The 22421-nt window shown below is 34.2% G+C and overlaps 1 protein-coding gene across 2 annotated transcripts in view; it reads left to right on the top strand.

Moving 5' to 3' along the window:
* Positions 1-425: 425 nt before the first annotated feature.
* Positions 426-22421, top strand: part of LOC106050943 (radial spoke head protein 3 homolog) — a 22548-nt gene continuing 552 nt past the window's right edge. The window contains exons 1-8 of one of the 2 annotated variants that reach the window (XM_013206033.2): positions 426-669; positions 3752-3769; positions 5707-5791; positions 5895-6182; positions 7450-7653; positions 7960-8122; positions 9839-10038; positions 22260-22421. The exon at positions 22260-22421 is cut by the window's right edge and continues 552 nt beyond it. In XM_013206033.2, the coding sequence (XP_013061487.1) occupies positions 557-669; positions 3752-3769; positions 5707-5791; positions 5895-6182; positions 7450-7653; positions 7960-8122; positions 9839-10038; positions 22260-22406 (1218 nt within the window). In that variant the 5' untranslated portion in view covers positions 426-556 and the 3' untranslated portion in view covers positions 22407-22421. The remainder of the gene's footprint in view (positions 670-3751; positions 3770-5706; positions 5792-5894; positions 6183-7449; positions 7654-7959; positions 8123-9838; positions 10039-22259) is intronic. The other variant, XM_013206034.2, reaches the window with a different exon arrangement.

Raw genomic sequence — 22421 nt, forward strand, 5'->3', positions numbered from 1 at the left:
AATAGACTAAAGATCTAAATCTGCTCTGAGTCTAGATCTAGACAATATAAATACTTTAAAGAACTTTTAAACATGCTATCAATTGTGATTATATTGATATAAATGATAGATTTAAAGTCGTATTGACTACTTGACTAATTTTTTTAAGTATGTATCATTCTAGATAGACAAATATATATCCATACGTTCATTAAAATTTGCGAAATGATAAAGCACTTTAATCCAATAAGAATTTTAAACGACCTAGATCTAGATCTATAACAATTTTAAATGTACATTTGATAATCAATGACAATTGAATTAATCTAAATATCATCTATTTGGAATTAAGTTCCATATCAGATATCAAAATAAAATATGGATATGATTTGTTAATACTTTTATAAGAATTGTGTATTAAAGTTGGCAATAATATTGTATTAACTATCACTTTGGTTGTCATGGCGATCCCAAACGTAAATAGATCTAGATACTAAAAACGTAATTCTTCCTCTAACCAACTAGATCTAGATCTAAGTAGCATTTTCGAAAGTATTTAATACATTTTCGTTTAAAAATGACCACTGTTCTTCCACAAAAGCCTGAAGGCACATATACTTTCGCTAGCCAGCCTCGAGCGGTTCCACAACGAAAAAAATACAGAGATTCGGCGGCACAACAACAAAATCCGTGAGTATTTTTTTTTTAAATATTCTAGAATCTAGATCTAATTAATCAATTAATCTACTTTTAGTAAAGTAATACTAGACTCTAGACAATAGTCCAAATAACTAGAACTATACTAGATAAAGTCAAGAGTCTTAGACCAAAATTTAGATCTAGAATTATTTGGTAACAAGACTTAACTATACGTTTAATAATTACCACATGACAATAAATTTGGTAACAAGACTTAACTTTAATAATTACCACACGACAATAAATATTGAATTTAAATTTTAGTTATTTTTAAGGCACATTTTATTAATGTCTTTGAGTATGACTAATATTAATAACTCAAATATAATATGCCTAAAGATAATAATAAGTAATATCTGTAATTTAAAGATTATAGATCTATACATTAAGAATGATAATAGATACAAAAATAAAATACTAATTAAAAAAAGTTTTCCACTTGATCTAAATCTAATACTCACATATTTTGTAGTTGAGCTGCAGAATCTCTGTAGTGTTTAGATCTAGACCTAAATTCCAGTAATCGTTAGTCTATAAACTCTAGGATTAAGCCTATTATAAGTATAGGTTATAAACTATAACAGGCGTATATGGTCATGTCAAAGGTTAAGAAGATTCTCAATATAATTAAAATTATTTTTTTTAATCCAATCAAATGAAAAGAATATACTTGCGAGAAGGACAACTACTCTAGGTGTTAATTGATGAATGAGCGCTGTAACGTCGAGTGCTAGTGTGTATATATAATAGGACGTATAATCATCTTCTTTTTTTTTAAATAAGGTCAATATTTCATAAGATATATAAATAAGTTTTAAAAAAATGATATATATATATATGTTTGTATGGATGAATGTGTGTGTGTGTGTGTGACTACATAATTAATCTCTATTACATTCTGACCCTTCATTCTTTTGGAAGACGTTTATTGTGTCCTAGAACAGGTTCTTCCTGGAGTTAGTGGAAAAATTGTAGACTCCTCGCCCTTGCCAGCAAGGGGTCAGGGGGAGCGCTGAGAGCTCCCCCAGCGCAGGGCAGAGTCCCGCCGCCAAGCACTATTTCTGGTATTAAAGCCAACTAAATGCATATTCTGAGGTACCTACAGTGCATTATTTTGCTATTAAAAAGTTTTATTTCAAAAACCTAATGTGCTATTATTACTGTCACTGGCAATGTCTGAAGTCTCTTCCCACCTGCTCTGAGGATCTCCATGAAAGTGTGGCGCCAAGTCTTACTAGGATGTCATCGCAACTCTTATTATGCGTAATTCATTTTGTCGGAGAACATGTCCCGCAAACATCATGCGACGCCCTTACTAAGGGGTCGACTCCCATTTCGGCATAGGATTTCCTTGATATAGACCCGATCTCTATAACTGACTCCTAAAATCCGTCTTAGCCATCTTTGTAGAGCCACATTTAGTGCTTTTCAATTTTTTTTCATTGCACTTCATTAATGGAGGCCAGCCACTGGTAGACATGTGTAACTTCTCTTTACTACGATCTTGGAATTGGCTGACTATTTTGCTTTAGATGTTATATCGAAAAAGGAAGTTTTATCATCAAAATCATCTGTTGGGGGGGGGGTTTAAAATAAATATATGGAGTTTTTTTTCCTTCAAACCCACATTTAGGTACGGTCATAGAATTTGGTGACTGTAGTTTGCTTTAGAAATAATATTGAAGAGAGAGGCTTTCAACCTTAAAACGGTCTGTAGGGAGATTTTAAACTCAAAACTATCTTGAGGGGTTTTAAACTTTTAAAAAATCCATCTGTAGGAGAGGGGCTGAAACTCAAAACCCCCCCCATTGGCTTGGCTACGCTCAAAGAATTTTAGTGTGTAATTTGCTTTTTTTTTTATTTTGAAGATTTGAAGATTTATTTTTTAGCTTCAAACCCCTTTGGCTATGCTCATAGCATTTTGAGAACATAATTTGCTTTTTTTTTATATTGAAGAGGTATTTTTAGCTTCAAACCCCTTTGGCTACGCTCATACAATTTTGAGTGTGTAATTTGCTTTTTTATATTGAAGAGGGGTTTATCGTAAATATTGGAGAGGGGTTTAAAATCAAAATCTTCCTTAGATATGCTCTTAGAATATTGAGATTGTTGTTTGCATTTTTTTTTGTTTTATAGAAGAGGAGGATTTAAATGCAAAACACCTGGTAGGGGGTTTTAAACTCAAAACCCCTTGGTAGTGGGTTTCAAGCCCAAAACCCCCTGGTAGGGGGTTTCAAACTCAAAAACCCCTGGTAGGGGGTTTTAAACTTAAAACCCCCTGGTATGGGGTTTCAATCTCGAAACCCCTCAAAACCCCCTGGTAGGGGGTTTTAAACTCAAAACCCCCTTGGCTGTGCTAGGGCAAGTGATGGTTTAGTATTAAAATTTCACCTAAAATAAACAACATTAAAGCAAAAGATTAGTCACTAAACTCCGACCCCCCCCCCCCCCCCTGTGAAGGGGATTTCATTTCGGGGGGGTTTGGCCCCCCCGGCTATGCCCATGATATATATATATATATATGTAACCATAATAGATAATCACAACCAGATCTAGATCTAAATAACTTAAACCAGAACACTGTGATAGTAATTTAAGTGTGTTTGTTTTGAGTGACTAGTAGTGTATTGTGTGGGACTGTGTATGGACTATAGTTGACCTTTATTGTTGCTTATAAAGTGTGCAAGATATGACCATACAAAGGAAGACTGTAAACAAAATTGTTAATTGTTATTATAGTCTTCTTAGTATGTTTAAGATATCCATTATTATTATAATTATGCTATGCTTTAGCATTGATCATTTGATAGTTTCATAATGTTATAAATGTATGCTTATCTTTGCCATTTCTGAAAATTATATTAACTTTTTTATGGCTAATGTAAGTGAATTTAAATGGGATACTGGTACCTTCAATATTTACTTATGTTTATGAAATACAATTTTTTTAAAAAGTTCAGATCTATATAACATAATTAATGCATATTGTTTGAAATTTAAAACCTAAAAAATAAAATTTGAGTTGTGAGTCTTAAATGAAAAAATATAATTATCATAAATTTTGTTTATTCAGTCGCCATTGCTTTTGTGGGTATGTATTTTCAAAAATACTGTTTAAAGTTAAACTATTTTGAAATTCATTTGTAAAAAGTTGAAATGCATTGTTTTTTATTCTATGTATCATTTGAAATTATAATTATGACTCTTAGATATTGAAGTTAGTGGGATATTTTGCATTTTTCAAGATATATTTTAAATTTGTAAGTTTTCCATTTGTATTTAGATTTAATACATGCATGCATGAAACATTATTGTATTTTTCATTTGATTGTTTTGTTTTGCTTATACTCTTTCTCATTCTGTGTGTTTCTTTCCTTATAATATTTTAGTTTTCTTTCTTTTATTATTTAAAATGGTGGTTTTTATTGTTTCACACTAAATTACCAATTTCATTTGACACTGTTTTTAATTTTCCAAAAGTCATTAAATGTAGACATTTGCAGAAACTTTATAAACAAAAAATTTTATAAGCAAAGTTGCTAAATTATAATAACAAAAACCAAGAGTTGCAAAATAATTCTTGTAATATAAATATGCCTATACAGAGTAAAGTTGTTACCACTGATGGGTTGAAGGGTGGGGGCAAATTTTAGCAGAGAAATAACACAATTTATATACTAATTCTTTACTTATGTTAATAATATAATAATTATTTATATTTTATCCTATTTTTAGATCATGTCTGACTGATGTCTGAATGTTTTTCCAGAAATCATAGTTGTTAACAGAATTAGTTACATATCTATATGATAAAAGCTTCTTATTAATATTATAACCGATCTTTCTGGTATGTTAGCAAATAGTGTGGAGTAGGTGGGTGATTATATATATTGCCCTCCCCACCCTTTTAATGGGGGAAGGGTGGTCCAATTTTTATGAAGTTTGTGAACAAAATTAGTTGAATATCTATAAACTTTTTATATTATGTCGCTCCCCTCTGATATCAGGCCCAATTCGGTTGGAAGTGGGTGGGGGCATGCGAACAATTGCATCTACTGCCATCCTTGCTGTAGCCCTTTGAGTGGGTGGATGTGGGTCCAATTTTGAAGGCTGTGTGGGACACTTTGAAGCCCTTTTTTTAATTTATCAATCAATTGTATCCATATTTCACATGTATAATCCCTATGAACAACCATATTTTCTTGTCATGGCAACAGCTGCATATTGATTTTCTGTTTATCTTTTTTAAATAGCTAAGGCTTCAGCTACTCCTTTGTGATAAAAAAAAATTCAACTTTTACTAAATTACTATACAGTATTGTGTTTGTTCTTCTATAAACTGTAGAGTAGTATTATTAGCTGTGCTATTATCATTTACCAGCAGACCACTGAGGTGATAATTTGTCTACTGTATGTATGTGACCAGGTTCATGTAATGCAAAAGCAAAGGAGAGGGATTTATAAAGCCCTTATATAGTGTATAATTACTTAAATAAATATACTGTTTATGTTTTGCAGATTGTAAGTTATCACAGTTTGTTTTGGAATGCATAGCTTTCAATAAACAAGGGATCACTTTACCTTATTATTTTGTCCTTTTCTCTTCCTGTTTACAGAAAAGCCACTATTACTTTTATGTTATCTTTCACATTTAGATTTCCAAAACTAAAGCTGCTATTGAACATTTCATTTCAACATTACTTATGATCTTCTGAAATCATAGTCTTTTGTTTTAACAATTTCTAATACCTATTATAGGCATATAAATATATGCCATCTTTCAAACAAGATGTTTTGCAGTCTTATTTCTCTTATTCATCATGGATCAATGGTATACCACAACTATCTTCATTGTGTTTAAAATATCCTTTAAATCTGTTTAACAACAAACTAAAATCTTCCAATCACATGCCCGTTTGTTTTTTAAATTAAAAGCAGGTTATCAATAAATATGCTAAAAACTTTACAAAAAATCAATAAATGAATGTTTTTTTTTTGCTATATTTGTTTATATTTTTTGTTCTCAAGTGATGGACCAACCAGTTATGGCAATATCATGTATGATAGAAGAGTTGTCCGTGGAAACACATATGCTCAGCACACACTACCTGCAGTAAGTAGCATAATTTCAGGTTTGGGTTTTTACAATATTTTTAAAACTGATTTTTAGCCTGTTATCATTTAGGAGCTCTTACAAAACTATATCTTTTATCAAGACAGTTCAGCCTGATCCACTGGAGCTCCAAAGACAGCAAGAAAATCGCAGGCGAGCCATTGCTAAAAAGCGTGCTAAGGATCAGCTCAGACCACGATCACCAGATCCAGTGGAGGGGCGAAAACATATAGATGTCCAAACAGAGCTTTACCTTGAGGAGCTCAGTGACAGAGTTGAAGAGGCTGACCAGGAATGCCAAACAGATGCATTTTTAGACAGACCACCTTCTCCTTTGTTCATCCCGGCGAAGACTGGTATAGATGTTGCCACACAGATTTATGAAGGAGATGTAAGATCTAAATTAGGCATTCATATTTCTAAATAATCACATATTTGCAAATAACCAAAAAAAAAAATTTCATCTTGAAATATTTAAACTTCTTTTAGAAATTTTTTTTTTTTTAAAGTAGACTGTGCAAATTTTTTCCTACCATTTTGTTTTATTTCTATACTGAAATTTAGAAAACATTTTTTTTCTTTATTCTAATGAAAATGTTTGAAAAACAAATAAAATATAAAAACAACAACTTTTGAAAAAAGCTTATATTGAATGAAATAGTATCAACTATTTGAATCAATTTTGCATTTAATCATTTAATTTTTTATAGATTTAGTCTAACAATAATAAATTTGTTGTGACTGGGTGGAAGAAGGTTTCTGTGTTGCATTTTCAAAAGCAATTTTTTAAAACGTTTCCTGGATCTTGAGCTCAATCTTGAGGTCTCAAGCCTCCATGATGGAAGGCCAACGTGCTAGCCACTGAATTATTTAACTACTTATAAAAATAGAATATTTTATAGACTATTATTAGTTTTAAAGTTTTAGCAAACTACTTGATTTTCTACATATGGCTTATCTTGGATCAGCTCTGTACATTTTCTATGTAAAACAAAATTGATAATTACAACTAATTGATTAACTAATTGGTTATTTTTTATTGATTCATATGTTGTGATCGACAATGAATTTTACAATTATTCAAAGTTTCAACTTGATCCGAGAATGGGAAATGGGAGAAATAATGTGTTAAATATTCCACCCAGACAGATGGATTGAGTTAATAAAAGCTTTGTAAGGACATTGAAACTGATTTTATTTAACATGATATAAGCAAGATATTTTTAAACCATAAAATTCTATTTTTAAATAACAAGCATGTACTTTTCTCTGAAGTTATATGGTTCTCTCCCCCTTTCACTTTGCTATTCCTTTTTTCCTTGTTTACAAAAAATAAAGGGCAACAATTTTTGTGTTTAAAGTGTCCTTATAACAATATACTGATTTAACAAATATGTTATAGCAAAAGTATGCTAATGAAATCATTCAGTTAGAGTGCTTAATGTTAATCTTTTTTTTAATTTTATATAGCTATCTCTATTGTTTATTATTAAATCATGCTATACAATTTTAAGTTTATGGAAATGTCTTGCAGAGTTTTTATGACAGAATGCAAAGTATTGATTATTTTTTATGCTGAAATATACTTGTACATGTAACTACTCTGCTATGAAAAAATAATGGTAACTTTATACTGTTTTACCAATATTCATTGACAGCTTTTTGATTTTGATGTGGAGTGTAAACCTATCCTGGAAGTGCTGGTTGGTAAAACAGTAGAACAAGCTTTGTTGGAAGTTATGGAGGAAGAGGAGCTTGCCAATTTACGCCAGCAGCAACGTGCCTTTGAAGAACTGAGAAATGTTGAGCTAGTGGAGCAACAAAGATTAGAGGAACAAGAGAGAAGGCACAGAGAAGAGAAGGTGAATTGTTTTATAATGTAGAACAAATTTGGAGACAAACATTTTACAACAGTTCCTCTAGCAATAGTTTTAAGTTCCCCCTAATATCCGTTGTAAAAATGTATTTTAAAAAAAGTGAGTTTTATGAAAGAATACATAAGCTGGTCATTATTATTTACAATATTTGCTAGTACAGTACATGTAAAATCAGTTTACAGATATGTCATTGGCATTAACTTACATATATTAATTTTTTTTAAATTGTAGATTTCAGTCTTTGGTTCCACAACATTACTCATGTAAATAAAAATTTTTAAATATTTTTAGGAAAGGCGAATGAAGCAGCAAAGAGAAGTCCTCAAAAAAGAAAAAGAAACTGCAGAGAAAATTGCAGCTAGAGCTTTCGCACAGAGTTATCTCGCTGATCTTGTACCATCAGTATTTGGCACCTTGTCAGACAATGGCTACTTCTTTGATCCTGTTGAAAGAGGTAGATTTATACTAAAATGAAAAAAAAGTTCTTAATTGGCTTTTATTATTTTACTACGAAAAATTTTTTTTTTTTAAATTAACATACTTTAGCCTGTTCAATCCTATTCTAATACAATGCTTGTTTACAATTAAAACCCTAATAGTAATAATGATAATAATGGCAATGTCTTTGACTCCAAGATTAAGGATAAGTGCAGTGTTTCGCATAACTACATAAATGACCTGCACAGATTTCCACATCTGATGCAGGCAAAGAATCCTAATGTAGTACAATATGGTAGGAAGTTACTAGCAGTTTTTAAAAACATTTGTATAAGCAACTCTTTCATACCAAAAGAGTAGATGACTTTAGCTAAATTTTATTTTTTTGAGTGGAGAATGGATGTGTATAGATCTTTTTAGTAGTTTATGGAACTCCTACTATATACTTAGCTTTCTTCATTGCTGGTAGTGGGATGGAAAGAAAAAGTTTGTTGGAAGTTGGACAGAAACTCAATTGCTGTGAATGTAGAATGGTGCAAATGTGTGTATTGAATGGAAGTCAGGAACTCGATTAAAAAAATTGAATAATTTATTTCAAGCTAAAATTTTGCGCATGGTAGTATGATTGTTTTGCTAAGTTAAAAGAATCGCACTAATAAGGGGTATGGTCATTTTTTTTCTCTTTATTTTTTTTAAATTTATAAAATACTAATGATTTTAATGATTTTTAATGATTTTTTTACTATAATTTTTAAATTAAGTATGAATTAATTTTTTTTTTTAATATTGTTTTTTTAATTGTAATAGTTATTTATATGTAAATTTTTCAGACAAAAGTAATTATGTTACAATGTAGGCCTATTAGGCCAACCATAGAAATTGAGTTATTGTGCTATTTCTATTTATTATCTTTCTGATCTTGAGTTATTGAAAGTACTGGAATTTCTTTTTTTATTAGACATAGAATTTGTGGGTTTTTATATATTAAAATTTATTTTCTAAGCATGTTCTTTTTAGGAGTTATCTCTCTTTGTTTATGAGTTACCCACCATTTTAGACTGAAAAAGAGCAGTTGGGTTAGGGGTAACAAATAACATTCATAATAGTTTATAATGGAGTGGAATGTAATTAGATCTGCAAAAAAAGGTAATTCCCAGTTAACCTAGAATTTTTGTTACAAATAAATTAAAGAGAAATAGAGCATAGAGCTTAGAGCATAGAGGAATAAATGTTTCCTCTTTGTCAACTACTTTTATCCTAATTGCAGTCTGAGTAGTTCAATGCTTGGATTCCAAACTGATGGGTCTCAGGATGGAATTTTGGTGAAGACTTGGATTTTGAATCTGATGATTTTTACGATGCCCTACAGTCCAACCAACTCTAATGGGTATCTGGTATTAGTTGGGTGTGTTGGTCATTGTGCTGGCCACATGACACCCTTGTTAACTATCAGCCATAAAAATAAGATGACATTTCAATCATCTGCCATATAAGAAGAAGATTGCAAGGTCTGAATGGGTACATTTCTTTTATAAAATCATTATTTGAAAAAGCTGAAATGCTTTAAAATAATTTGCATCAACTCTAAAACCAAATTACCTGGTAGTCTGTAAGAACTGATGTAGACGTATAGTTTCTCAAAACTCTGTATTTTTGTAGAAGTGTGCATATTTAAGAATCTGATAATTTAAAAAAAAAATAAAAAAAAAAAGGGACTTATTTACTTTCACAGATGTAGAACAGGGATTCCTTCCTTGGCTTATGGATCAGGTGACAGTAGAACTGGACAGGTCAGAACTGGGTCGCCTGTGTCTAGATGGTCTACTTCGGGAACTAGTATCACGTAGAGTTGATGTGTACAAGCAGTTAGACGCAGAAATTGTACAAGCCAGAAAGGAAGAAGCAGAGGCTAAGAAGATTGTCACCGAGACTGTAAGTGAAGAAATAGTCCTACGTGGTACACCCACATTGTAGCTGTGTGGCATAGTTGAAGTAACATTAGGATGATCATATGACTTTGGTTTGAAAGCGACAGGTGCTTTAAGCAAACAAAGATTCTATTATAGGCCCACTTCGTACATTCTAATGTTGGTGCTTCATTAGCTCCAGTGGGTTGTGTCAAGTAATCTAAATAATAGTCTGAGGGTACAATGTTCATGTGGTGGTATGATGGGGTTCTTGTTCTGAAAATAGATGGTGGTCTGTATATGTTGAGCTCATCTAGTTTCCAATCAGACACCAGTTAGGAAAAAGTGAATGTGATTGGTAATATTACAGCTCCAACTAAATGTTCTAGTAATCTGTTGTCCACTTAAAGTTTGGAATTTTATTCGCTCTCTGATTTGGAGTTTTATAGTATCTATTTATTTGTACCAAAATATATTGAATTGTATTTCTTTTTGTATCAATTTAAATTTCCATTTACATAGTGTTGACTCTATTCAATGTTTATTTTGAGATGACGTTCTTTGGTTTACCAATAAAAGTTAGAATTTAAAAATTTAGTTGGTTTTTTAAATCTCTTTGCCACAAAGCAAGGCTTTGGCTTGATTTCTTTAGTCAGTTCAGTTTTTTTTGTCTTTAACCTTAATTATTAAATAATTATTTTTTTTAGCACGAGGGAGCTTCCTCCCCATTTAAAAGTTTGTGTTTTACTGTTTCATATAGAAATAAAATAATTGCTACTTGTTTCAAACCTCTTTTTGCCGACTCCCATTCGACATGTCATTAGACTTAAAAATATGGGCCTCAATCTGGTAGGCTTAAAGTCAACTATTATTTTGGCATGGCTAACAAAGCCTGCGGACCCCAAAACTATTTTCACTACTTACTTATGGAAGCCTTTATATCTGTTTAACTCTTTTATTCACAATAATGTATTTAAAAATGTATTCTTTTAAATCATACTTGATGTTTTTGTTTTACATTATCAGCAATATGGTTTACTTTTGGACACAATCGAATCTGGTTAATTGGACTACCAATTAATCGAAACAGATGCTGAGTCTGAGTATCAAAATAATAGCGTTCTGATTCAGTGACTTTGTGTATATGTGCATGGATGAACTGTCAATGTTCCAACTGTTTACTTCTTGTTCTAATGTTCCAATAATTCCTTTCTTGGGGGATTTAGTTTAGGAGTATTCCTAATGCTATAAACTGCACACACGCGCACACACACACACACACCTACTACCACTTTAATTATCTTCAAACAGTTTAATGTTTAGAGTCTATTGGGTGTTACTGTTAATGCATTCGTCCTTGTCAGTGAAATGTTACTGCACTGGTCCTTGTCTGTGAGATGTTACTGCACTGGTCCTTGTCTGTGAGATGTTACTGCACTGGTCCTTGTCTGTGAGATGTTACTGCACTGGTCCTTGTCTGTGAGATGTTACTGCACTGGTCCTTGTCTGTGAGATGTTACTGCACTGGTCCTTGTCTGTGAGGCTTTATTTACTGGTTCTTGTCTGTTAAGTTTTACTTACAGATCCTTGTCTGTGAGATGTTACTGCACTGGTCCTTGTCAGTGAGATGTTACTGCACTGGTCCTTGTCTGTGAGGCTTTATTTACTGGTTCTTGTCTGTTAAGTTTTACTTACAGATCCTTGTCTGTGAGATGTTACTGCACTGGTCCTTGTCAGTGAGATGTTACTGCACTGGTCCTTGTCTGTGAGATGTTACTGCACTGGTCCTTGTCTGTGAGATGTTACTGCACTGGTCCTTGTCTGTGAGATGTTACTGCACTGGTCCTTGTCTGTGAGATGTTACTGCACTGGTCCTTGTCTGTGAGATGTTACTGCACTGGTCCTTGTCAGTGAGATGTTACTGCACTGGTCCTTGTCTGTGAGATGTTACTGCACTGGTCCTTGTCTGTGAGATGTTACTGCACTGGTCCTTGTCTGTGAGATGTTACTGCACTGGTCCTTGTCAGTGAAATGTTACTGCACTGGTCCTTGTCTGTGAGATGTTACTACTGCACTAGTCCTTGTCTCTGCTTGGTGACTGCTAGTTGAAATTCTTACATTCTTAGTATTAGCACAGTAAAATAACTATGGCTATATTAACATCAACTTTCGCATTTTTTAAATTTTAAATCAAAGTTACTAGCTAACTAGTTGTGTTGGCGTTGACTCCTTAATTGTGATGAATTTAAGAAAAAATGATGAGCTTACATGTATTACCCTTAGTAAAAACACAACCATTGAGCATACAGTGGACAATAATGCACGGATCTTGGCATGAATTCAGCACTGGTCATTATGTTCACATATCGAGGTATCCTTTCACTGGCCACTATGTTCACATATCCTTACACTGGCCACTATGTTCAAATATCAAGGTATCCTTACACTCCACTAAGTACACATATTGAGGTATCCTTACACTGCCCACTATGTTCACATATCGAGGTATCCTGACACTGTCCAATATGTTCACATATCGAGGTATCCTTACACAGTCCACTAAGTACACATATCGACGTATCCTTACACTGGCCACTATGCTCACGTATCCTTACACTGTCTACTAAGTTCACATATCGAGGTATCCTTACACTGTCCACTAATAACACATATCGACGTATCCTTACACTGGCCACTATGCTCACGTATCCTTACACTGTCTACTAAGTTCACATATCGAGGTATCCTTACACTGTCCACTAATGTAGCATACGTCGCTATTTTGCAGGGTCGGCCTTAGGCCACTGCAACCTATGCGACCGCAGTGGGCCCCGCAATTTCATAGGACCCGTGTTAATTCTAGATGTAAATTATTAAATTAAACCATTTTATAACTTATAACAGATTTCCAGCGGCCTCTTGATTTACCAGGAGCTCCTGGAAATCTCCGGAAATTATTAAAATCTTTTGAAAACTCATACAAATCTCCTGAAATATATAGACATTTACATTAGATTTTTACCAAATAATTAAATTTTTACTACCTTTACTATTTTAACTGTGAATAGACCTTGATTTTAATGATATGACTGTATATAATTTGGCCCTTGTTGTTTAGAGAGAGAGTAGTCCTTAAAGGACTGCAGGCACGACATGGCCTAAATTGTGCCGATGTGCCTAAAATCAAAATCAAATCAAATAAAAAAAAAAAACGGCACTATGCAATACCCGTAATTGTGGAATCTGGTGAAAGAAGCTTCTCGCTCCTCAAACTAATGAAGAATTACTTGAAATCAACAATTCTCGTAGATAGATTGAAATATTTGGTAATTCTTGCTATTGAGTATGATCTATGTAGGAAATACAATCTTTATGATATACTCTATGACTTCGATACACGCAAGGCTCGTAAAGTAATTCAGCACGTAGTAAAACATGAATAAAATGCATAGACGAATTTACTTTCTAATACAAACTCTTAAATTTCACTTATTATCCGTATCCCTACCCAAACTTGGCCCCGCGAAATCCTTTTTTTTTTTTCGTAGGGTATCTCTAGTCCAACTTGCATAAATAAAAGAGTGATCTTTACTTTACTTCTTGTTCAAATTCTTGAGCCATGAAGAGAATTATAAATATAGATTCTTAAACATTTTGTAGTCCAACATGCACCTGTGTGATGATTTTCTAATGGACCTCATTCACCAATGTGTAAACAAACAACATTTAGTCACGTGATAATATTGATAATACAACGAAAAAAAACTGTCACGTGTATTGTGTCATTGTGTATTAAAATTAGATTGTAATTTGTATAGAAGAATTAGAGAATCACGTGGCTAAATGTTGTTTGTTTACGATTGGCGAATGAGGTCTGTTGTATTGAATGTAAACTACAAACAAACATCTAATCAAAGTAACAAACGCGAATAGCTTTTTAAAATATCAATATCAAGGGTGACTGCCTCGTCTTGCGGTTACTGCGGTATGCGCGCTGGACAGTCGATTGTCCGGGGTTTGTAGGCCTACTCTCTCCACTTCCACCCCCGTCGTCCTGCGGAAGGTTTGGACTAGGAAGTAAATTATCTTCAAATCTGAAGAAACATCCGAGACATGTCAAACAAACATTTGTTACAATCCACAGCATTCACTATCTATTTTCTACCACAGAACATATACGACAGGCCTAGCCGTTCAACATTCCTGACCTCACGTTACCCTCGCTTGGCTGACCCATTCAACCACTGGACAGGGGCGTAACTTAAGGGTGACACTCGCACTTCATGACATACACACCCACACCGAAATCTTTTCACAACATGCGATGTATATTGAACAAGCAATCAGCCAGCATTGAATAGTGTGATTTTATTTAAAACAAGATCAAAATTACGTAATCAAAATGAGTGCACCCTGCTTTGTATTGTTTTTTTTTTTTGTGGCTCAGTAACGAAACAATTATGCTTCAAATTGCCCTTTTTTTTATATTTTGAACAAATAAAAATCTGTGCCTACCAGGCTACTAGGTGATATGAAAAAAAAAAATGTATAAAATTAGTCCTGATTTAATTAGTTTTTAATGCCATTTTACTAGATCTAATACCAAGACTTAACTTTTTTATGAACCAATAAAATGTATTTTAAAAATATCGTCTTTTTACAAAAAAAAAAATTCCCTTCTAGCTCTAATAAATGAACACTTTTTTTTTTTTTTTTTGCTAAACTAAAGTATAATTAAAAAAAAAAAAAAAGAACTCAACAAATACTAGAACTATTACAAATGAAACAAGAAGAAAGAATTGTCCAGCAAAACACTCATAAATAAACACTTATAAAAAAAATCTCTTCATACAGACATTGGGGCGAGACGGTTTGTGCGACTTCTTTTGTGTCTAATGTTTAGCAATTGTCTCAAGTCATTGCGCAGCGGGAGGTAATCCAATGGTACAAAGGGAGACAATGCTTAAAGCGGCCCTAAATATTCATCGTTATTACAACAGGTGTGCATATTTCTTATGGGAACCGCCACGGCTAGTGCGCACTTTGCTTCCCCCGCTCCTTGAATGGGCTCCGTCACTTTCAACTCCGGCGACGACCTCTTCTTCCTGAACTCGCCCCTGACACGTGTAAGCGCCGCCCTTCTCCCCCTTGATGACCACGTAATCAGTGTCTAATCACGGTTGACGTGACAATGTGCTTTTTGTCCACCGGCGTGCGAAATGGACGACAATAACAGCCACATGTTAAAATTAGCCGAACCCTGCTTTTCTCTCTGTTTCTCTATTCTCCCACCAATCGCCCCCCTCCTCTCTCTCTCTCGTTTTTTTTCCCAAACCCCCGTCACGCTCCCAGCTCCGTATGTCAGTCTGGCAAAGCTCCACAAGGTAGTCTCTCTTGAGATGTTACTTGGTGTGAGTTAGCCCCCTTTCTTCTTCCTAGTGCTACATCTTTTCTTTTTTCCTCTCATCTCCTTCGTTTCTGTTTCATCGCCCCCTCCTTTTCTTTTCTTCTTAAGTTTTCATTCAAGCGTAACTATTCAATTGGTTTAATGGTAATCTTAATACTTTATTCGAGACCATTCGATGGGGCGGAGGTTTGGGCGAGACTAAGCTGGGGGAAAGACACCCCCCCCCTTTTTTTTCTCTTTAAGTGTTTATGTTTTAGTGGGAAATATTATAGAAGAGAGGGGGTGAGCGGGGTTTACATAAAAAAATGGACACATTGACAGTTACTAGCTTTGAGTTCTGTTTTTGCCTTTTTCGTTGTCTTTAAGTGTTTTCGCCCGAGAGTGCGAAACAATGGCCGCCCCTCTAGTGTACATGGGGACAGATATTTGTTTAACAAAGGCAGCTGTAATCTTGTTCAACTGCAGGGTTTAGACTTGCTTCTGGGGTGTTGTTTTTTTTTTATCATGAATAACAATATATGCGAGTAAGGCGCGTCATAGCTTCATTGCTGTGCCCCCCCACACACACACCAATACCCTCCCTGCCTTTCTTTTTATTAGACTCACTCCACAGATCACCCCCTCCCTCCCTCTCTTGTTATTCATGCATTTCGTGGTCTTCATGATGAATGAATTTGTCTTCTTTTAATGATCATTAAGTGGGAAGATGAGGGTGGGAAAGACGATAAAAGGGGGGTGGGGGTGGAAAGAAACGACGCTGATAGTTTCAGATGAAGGGATACTTGTGATCATATTCATACTGATTACAAAAAAAAAAAAACAACACCTTATGATAGATTTGTTTCATTGATATAAACAGGGTAGTTTTTTTTTTTTGTGTTTTTTTTTTCTTACAAGAGCAGACGACACACCACGAAAGTTATAAGCACTGAAAAATAAAAAAGAAATTAAAATTGGTGTTTGTGAATAAGATACTAGATCTAAATATCTTACTACAGACTCTAAATACTGTCATCGTGGTCAACCAATAATCATCGCACTGTTCACTTCCAAAGGATGAAGTGCTACGGGTCAAGGTGTAGATCTAGTAGAGCTGCAACTCAAAGTAAAGGAAATGTCATTTGAGTCTTTCAAACTAAGGTATTCACTTTTCTAGCATTGTACAGCAGGCTATTTGTTGGCTGAGTCAGCATGTGGGGCTATCCACTGAGCGTATTGTACAGAACATTGGGCGCCATTGCACGACTAGATCTATATGAATCTTGTAGTTCCTAAATACCATTATGTGTCGCTTATTAGAAGTGAAATTGTGAGATTTTCATAATTAACTGATGGCTCCTTAGAGTTACGGTCATTTATAAAGATTTAAACATATAAATTTGTAGTATAGACATCTCGCTACTAAAATAAAGTTTTATAACTTATAAGTGTTGCGTTTCTGTTACTTTGTCTGTTTTTAAATATATTTATTATATTGACCAGGACACCTTTATAAATATGTATATATAACAATGAAACTTCTCGGCTTCACACATTGTTTAGATGCATTTTATTCGGTCATGTCACTTTAACTGATGTCTGCAACACTTGGGTTTAAATGGAATGCTTTTTGATTTAGATGTGCTCTTGCAGCCCTATAAAACAGGAATTTAGACGCTGACATTCATTGCTTCTATCTCTATAATTAACTTGATTCTAGACTGTTTTTTTTTCAAGGTTGAGGGATGTCTGACCGATGCAGAACCTTCACGTTAAGCCATGTGGAATAAACAACTCAGACATTGGACAAAAATATCTGTGGCTTTGTGCCTCTGTATCTTATAATTAGTCTTGACAGTCGACCGGACACAACTGACCTCTGCTTTAATTAAGTTGTCCACTCGTTTCAGGTTCTGCTCGAGTTAGACCACGACCCATTGTATTATGGGCTAGATTACTGTATTAGGTATAGCAGCTACTGAGCAGTGATTCAAAGTTTAAAATACCTGAAAAATAGAATTCTAGAGCAGTTTATATCTTTTTTTTCCTACTGATCAATAAAACGCAATAAGACTCTGTCATTTTCTACGTACAATGTTTTGGAAGACTGTGTAATCTGTCATTTATTTTCTTTTGTTAGTCTGGATCGTTAGTATAGAAGTATGGTAGTGTTTAGGTAGTCTAAACTGAATGTGTGGAGTTAGACAAAGTCTAAATTTTTTTTTTTTTTTTTTTAGTTTTGAAGAGCTTTCAGATTTAGAGGTCCCCCCTTTTCCCCCCAAATTAATTGGCTCGTTTCATTCATTGAGCATATATATATATATATATATATATATATATATATATATATATATATATATATATATATATATATATATTTAAGCAACGAAAAAATAATTTCTTATATTGTAATTATTTGATTAGCTGAAGTTCTATTCACAATGTAGAAATGAATAAAGGTTTACCATCTAGCTGATTTGTGTGAGCTGAGTGCCTAAGCTTCTCTCAAATGTTTCCAAAATGCCTTGTAAAAATAGTAATCAAAGAACAAATATAAAGGAAGAAATAGGTTTCGATTCTAATCCTAGTTGCCAGGACATAGATTTACATTTAATGCAAACACATTTAAAGAGCGGTATTGGTGTACAGTTTCTGTTACTATCACATTTGACTTATTGCAACCATTTTTTTAAACTAAGGGCTGGTGAACTAAGGGTTGGTGAACTAAGGGTTGGTGAATGAATTTTCTAAACTTTTGTGTACAACGTTTTGTTTTCATACCTTCAGTCTGACTATCAGTCTGACTATCTGACCTGCAGCACATTGCCACTCAGAAATGTGTTGAGGCTCAAGTATCAAATCCTTTTTTTGTTTCCCCTTTGCCTCCTTTTACTATATGAACGACTGGTCAAGCAATTTGAACGTGGCATTCGTTCAACACCAGAAGACTCAGCAAGAGCCTCAACGGCGCTTCTTCTTGTTCTTGGCTCAGATAAGAAGGCACAGAAATAGACAATAGAACAAAAAAATTTGTAGATAGCAAAAGATAGAAGGTATTTAAAATAATTATTCAACACATGATAGCAATATAGTTGTTGCTTTTTTCCAACATTTCTTGGCACAACATTTTTGTCTTCTAACTTGTAAACAAACGAAAATCCAGAGAAATGTATTGAAACCATTTTGTGTTGTAACATGAAGCTCACATGACTTGAATGTCTGCCATCAGTGCCATGCATCTATAACATAATAACAAGCAGAAATATCACAACATTGCAACATGTCATTTTATTCCCATACATAACTGTCATGTCATTCTGTCAGTCTGTCACCATTTCACCAAAATATACGTGTGTGTTTTTATTTCATTTCAATTAGAAGTGTTTGCGTGGGTGTAACTCCGCCATCAATAATATAGTGCAGCATTTCTCAACCTGTGCGGTGTGAGGCTTTTTTTTTTTTCATGGGACAAAAATCTATTGTATTTGCATTGTAGTTATAAATCCATATTTTTGTAATAATCAAGTAAAAAGGAAAGTTAAACAATGTCGTCTTTTCATCTTCTTTATCTTCTAAGTATTACCTTTAAACTGTTTTAGCGAGAGGCTTCTGCAACAAGAATCAAAACACTCAACAATTGAATACGTCTCCTCCAACGCGATTCTATCCGTCAAATCCGTCTTTCTTCATAACGATCCACTTTTCCCTAAGAGTCGTACCAACATTTTGTTGACGTCTTCTTCGTGGCGAAAACTACTTCCACAAGACGTGTGGCTTAGCACGAAGAAGTTCACGCTTGTTACAGAAATACGTGTGCTAGATTGGCTTCGATTAGTGGCGTCACTAGGATCAATGTCACCCGGTGCGGTTAGCTCGGGTGTCACCCCCAACCCGTCAACTTTCTCCAAACATTTCCCAATAAACACTATCATTAGTTTCTTCTTTTTGTTGAACCAATACACTGAGCTGAATAACTAATGTAATTGATTGTTACGCAAATGTAAAATTGGTGTCAATTATATTTTAAAATTTCATTGTTTATGACATCTGTCACAGCTTTCCTATTATATTTATAATAATAACGCGATAGAATCTACTTTAGGCCTCGATACGTCTAGGTGTCCCTGGTTCAGTTCTAGTTAACGAAATAAAACAATGAAACCACTAGATCAAACACATAAACTTTAATCAGCTTTACTGCATATCACACACGCTGGTCTCTGTCTGACAACAAAACACACTTCCGGTCATTCGCGCAGATTGTAAAAATAGATTATACATACATACACTTATTCATCCGTGACATCTAATACCCTTGAATATTTTACTATTCAAGTTCATTAAAATTAGAAACAGACTTTACATCACTCGAACATGTTTCCTCTGTTAGACTTAGGACGGAAATGGTATAACAATTAGCTGTATTGCTCAAATTTCGACTACCATCTAGACCAGAAAATGTACGTTCTTCGCCCCTTAGTATGCAATTGGTCTGGGGAAGCGCTTATAGCTCCCACAGCGGATTCCGGGGTGAAGCCCCAGAGGCCAAGCGCTTTTCGGCATTTCTGACCTTTAGAAACTCATTCTATATAAATCTAGCGTGTTCTATTTCTCCTAGTAAGAAGATTGCAGGTCACATAAAATTAAATTAAGAAATGTTGGGACTGGCGTATCTGAAGTGTGAGAGTCACGCGACTTCATCCTAGGCAAATGAGCAGTGTTTCTCATACTTGTAGCGTTGGCATCCACTAAACTTTTAGTCTTTTTCTTTTCAGAAATAGTATTTTGTAGATAGTTTTAAAGTTTTTAGTATAACTGAAAAATTTCTTTCTGGAGTTAGTACTTCAGGTGCCTTCTTCTTTATCAAGCAATATAGTCTGTGGAATGGAAACTCCAAGAGTTTCTGCGTTCTGAGATTCATTTTTTTTTTTGGCGTCTTCAACGCATTTTTCTTCCCGTATTAGAAGAGCAGTATGAAAGTCTAAGGCAATGGGACGTTCCGATAATGAAACATTTTCTTGAAATCTAACTGCACTATTCATCCTAGTAAAAGAAAAGTTGCTAAAATTAATATACGTAAAGAAAGCATTGGTCAATAGTATTAGTATTATGCTAGGGATGTTTGAGGTAAATATAGTTTATCTTAGAAGCGAAGATAATCTTCACGTTAAGTAAGAAGCCTTGACGTGAACTTTTTAGTTTTTGTCCTACAAATGTCGTCAACTTAACCATGGTAAACACTTGGGAGAAATTTGACTATTCTGATCAAAAGCGGAGAATATTTGAAATTCTTCAAAAAGCTTTGAATTGATATTGTTTCTAACTCTTCTCCTGAAAACGACATTTTATAAAGTCGTTATTAGAGGATGATAGTAAGTAACAATTTAATTTTATATAGCGCTGTTAACAAACAAAATGTAGGCTCAAGGCGCTGTGATAACATTTCAAACATAAACACGAGAGTTAAAATGACAAACTAATCTTAAAAGTTTGAACAGATAGGTCGTTATGTTCTTCTTGAATGTAGAGAAGCATGTTGTCTATCTGCGATCAATGGAGAGCCAGTCCCAAAGGTTTGGTCCGTGCACTGAAAACGCCTGCAAACCGTAATTTTTTAGGGAAAGACTTGACACAACTAGAAACGATATCGATGTGTGCATTAGTTCTTCTTCGTGGTTCGACTAATAACCAAAAGATTCTCTAATAATTAGATTTTATTTAGTTACTTTGCCATATAAAACCAACCTGAAACACTACACTCTTCTATTAAGTTGGGACTCTGAAGACAAGCCTTATTATTGTTGCTCTTTACTTATGCAACAACGTATCAACTGTTGATTTTATAGGCTGCCAAATATTTCTGCCAAAAATGTTCAGTGTTGTTTTTTTTTTCTTCTTTTCGTTATTGTTTTTAAAAAAGGGAATAATAAACAGACTATAGGCCTACACTTTACATAGACTTTATATCTCTATGTCATTACTTTCTGACGCAAGGGTATTTGTCAAATGTCTGTAGGCCTAACTCAAAAAAAAATACAATGTGTGTTTTAGAATATTATATGCAGATGCATACATTTTTTAAAACAAGATTTTATCGACAAGTATTCATTCTGTTAGGCGTGAGTTTGCGTATATGTAAGATTTAATTTGACTGGCCCACATGGGACTTCTTCGAGTTCTTGTAACACAAACTCCCTTCATTATCGTGTTCTTATTATTTAACAAATCTGCAAGAGGAACTATTCATGCTATACTGACTGGCTGGACTTGTTATTGATAGCTTGATTTGCGAGCGTTTCTGGTAACTGATATTTGAATGTCTTCTGTGTTATATATCCGAATAAACATATGATCTATAAAAAGGCTTGTACTTAGTTGCTCTAAGCTGTTTAACACTAAAGGTTTCTTAATTGCTGTGTGAGGAGCAGGTGATTGAAACAACATTACCATTACAATTCACAGGCTGAAAGCAACGAGTAACATACAAAGTTTCTGTGAACAAATCAATCCTTCCTCTATGAAGATGCAATTAGAAGATAGAAAAAGTGAAAGTACATGGCTAACGATCAGGGGGTGCTGGGTTCTAATCCTAATAAAGACTGGGGTCTTCAGAGTCCACCAAGCTCTAATAGGTACCTGACATTAGTTGGGGAACAGTCAAGGCGGTTGGTCGTTGTGCTGGCCACATGACACCCTCGGTAACAGTGGGCCACAGAAACAGATGACATTTACATCATCTGCCCTATAGACTACAAGGTCTGAAAGGGGAACTTTATTTTTTTTTTTTTTTTTTTTTTTTTACTAAAATTGTTGAATCTATCCGATTGTCATACATTATCGTTTTTTTTTTTCTTTTGCAGATCCCATCGGATGGAGACGCTGATGCCAGCCCAGACACCGACAAAGAGAAGTCCCCACCGCAGGCGGCGGAAGAGGAACCCTATGATGACGACCAACAACCCGAGCAGGCCCCGTCTGATGATACAGAGGCAGCACAAGATGACTAGGTGTAGCCAACATTG

The sequence above is a fragment of the Biomphalaria glabrata genome, chromosome 6, assembly GCF_947242115.1.
Source record: "Biomphalaria glabrata chromosome 6, xgBioGlab47.1, whole genome shotgun sequence".
Classification (NCBI taxonomy): domain Eukaryota; kingdom Metazoa; phylum Mollusca; class Gastropoda; family Planorbidae; genus Biomphalaria; species Biomphalaria glabrata.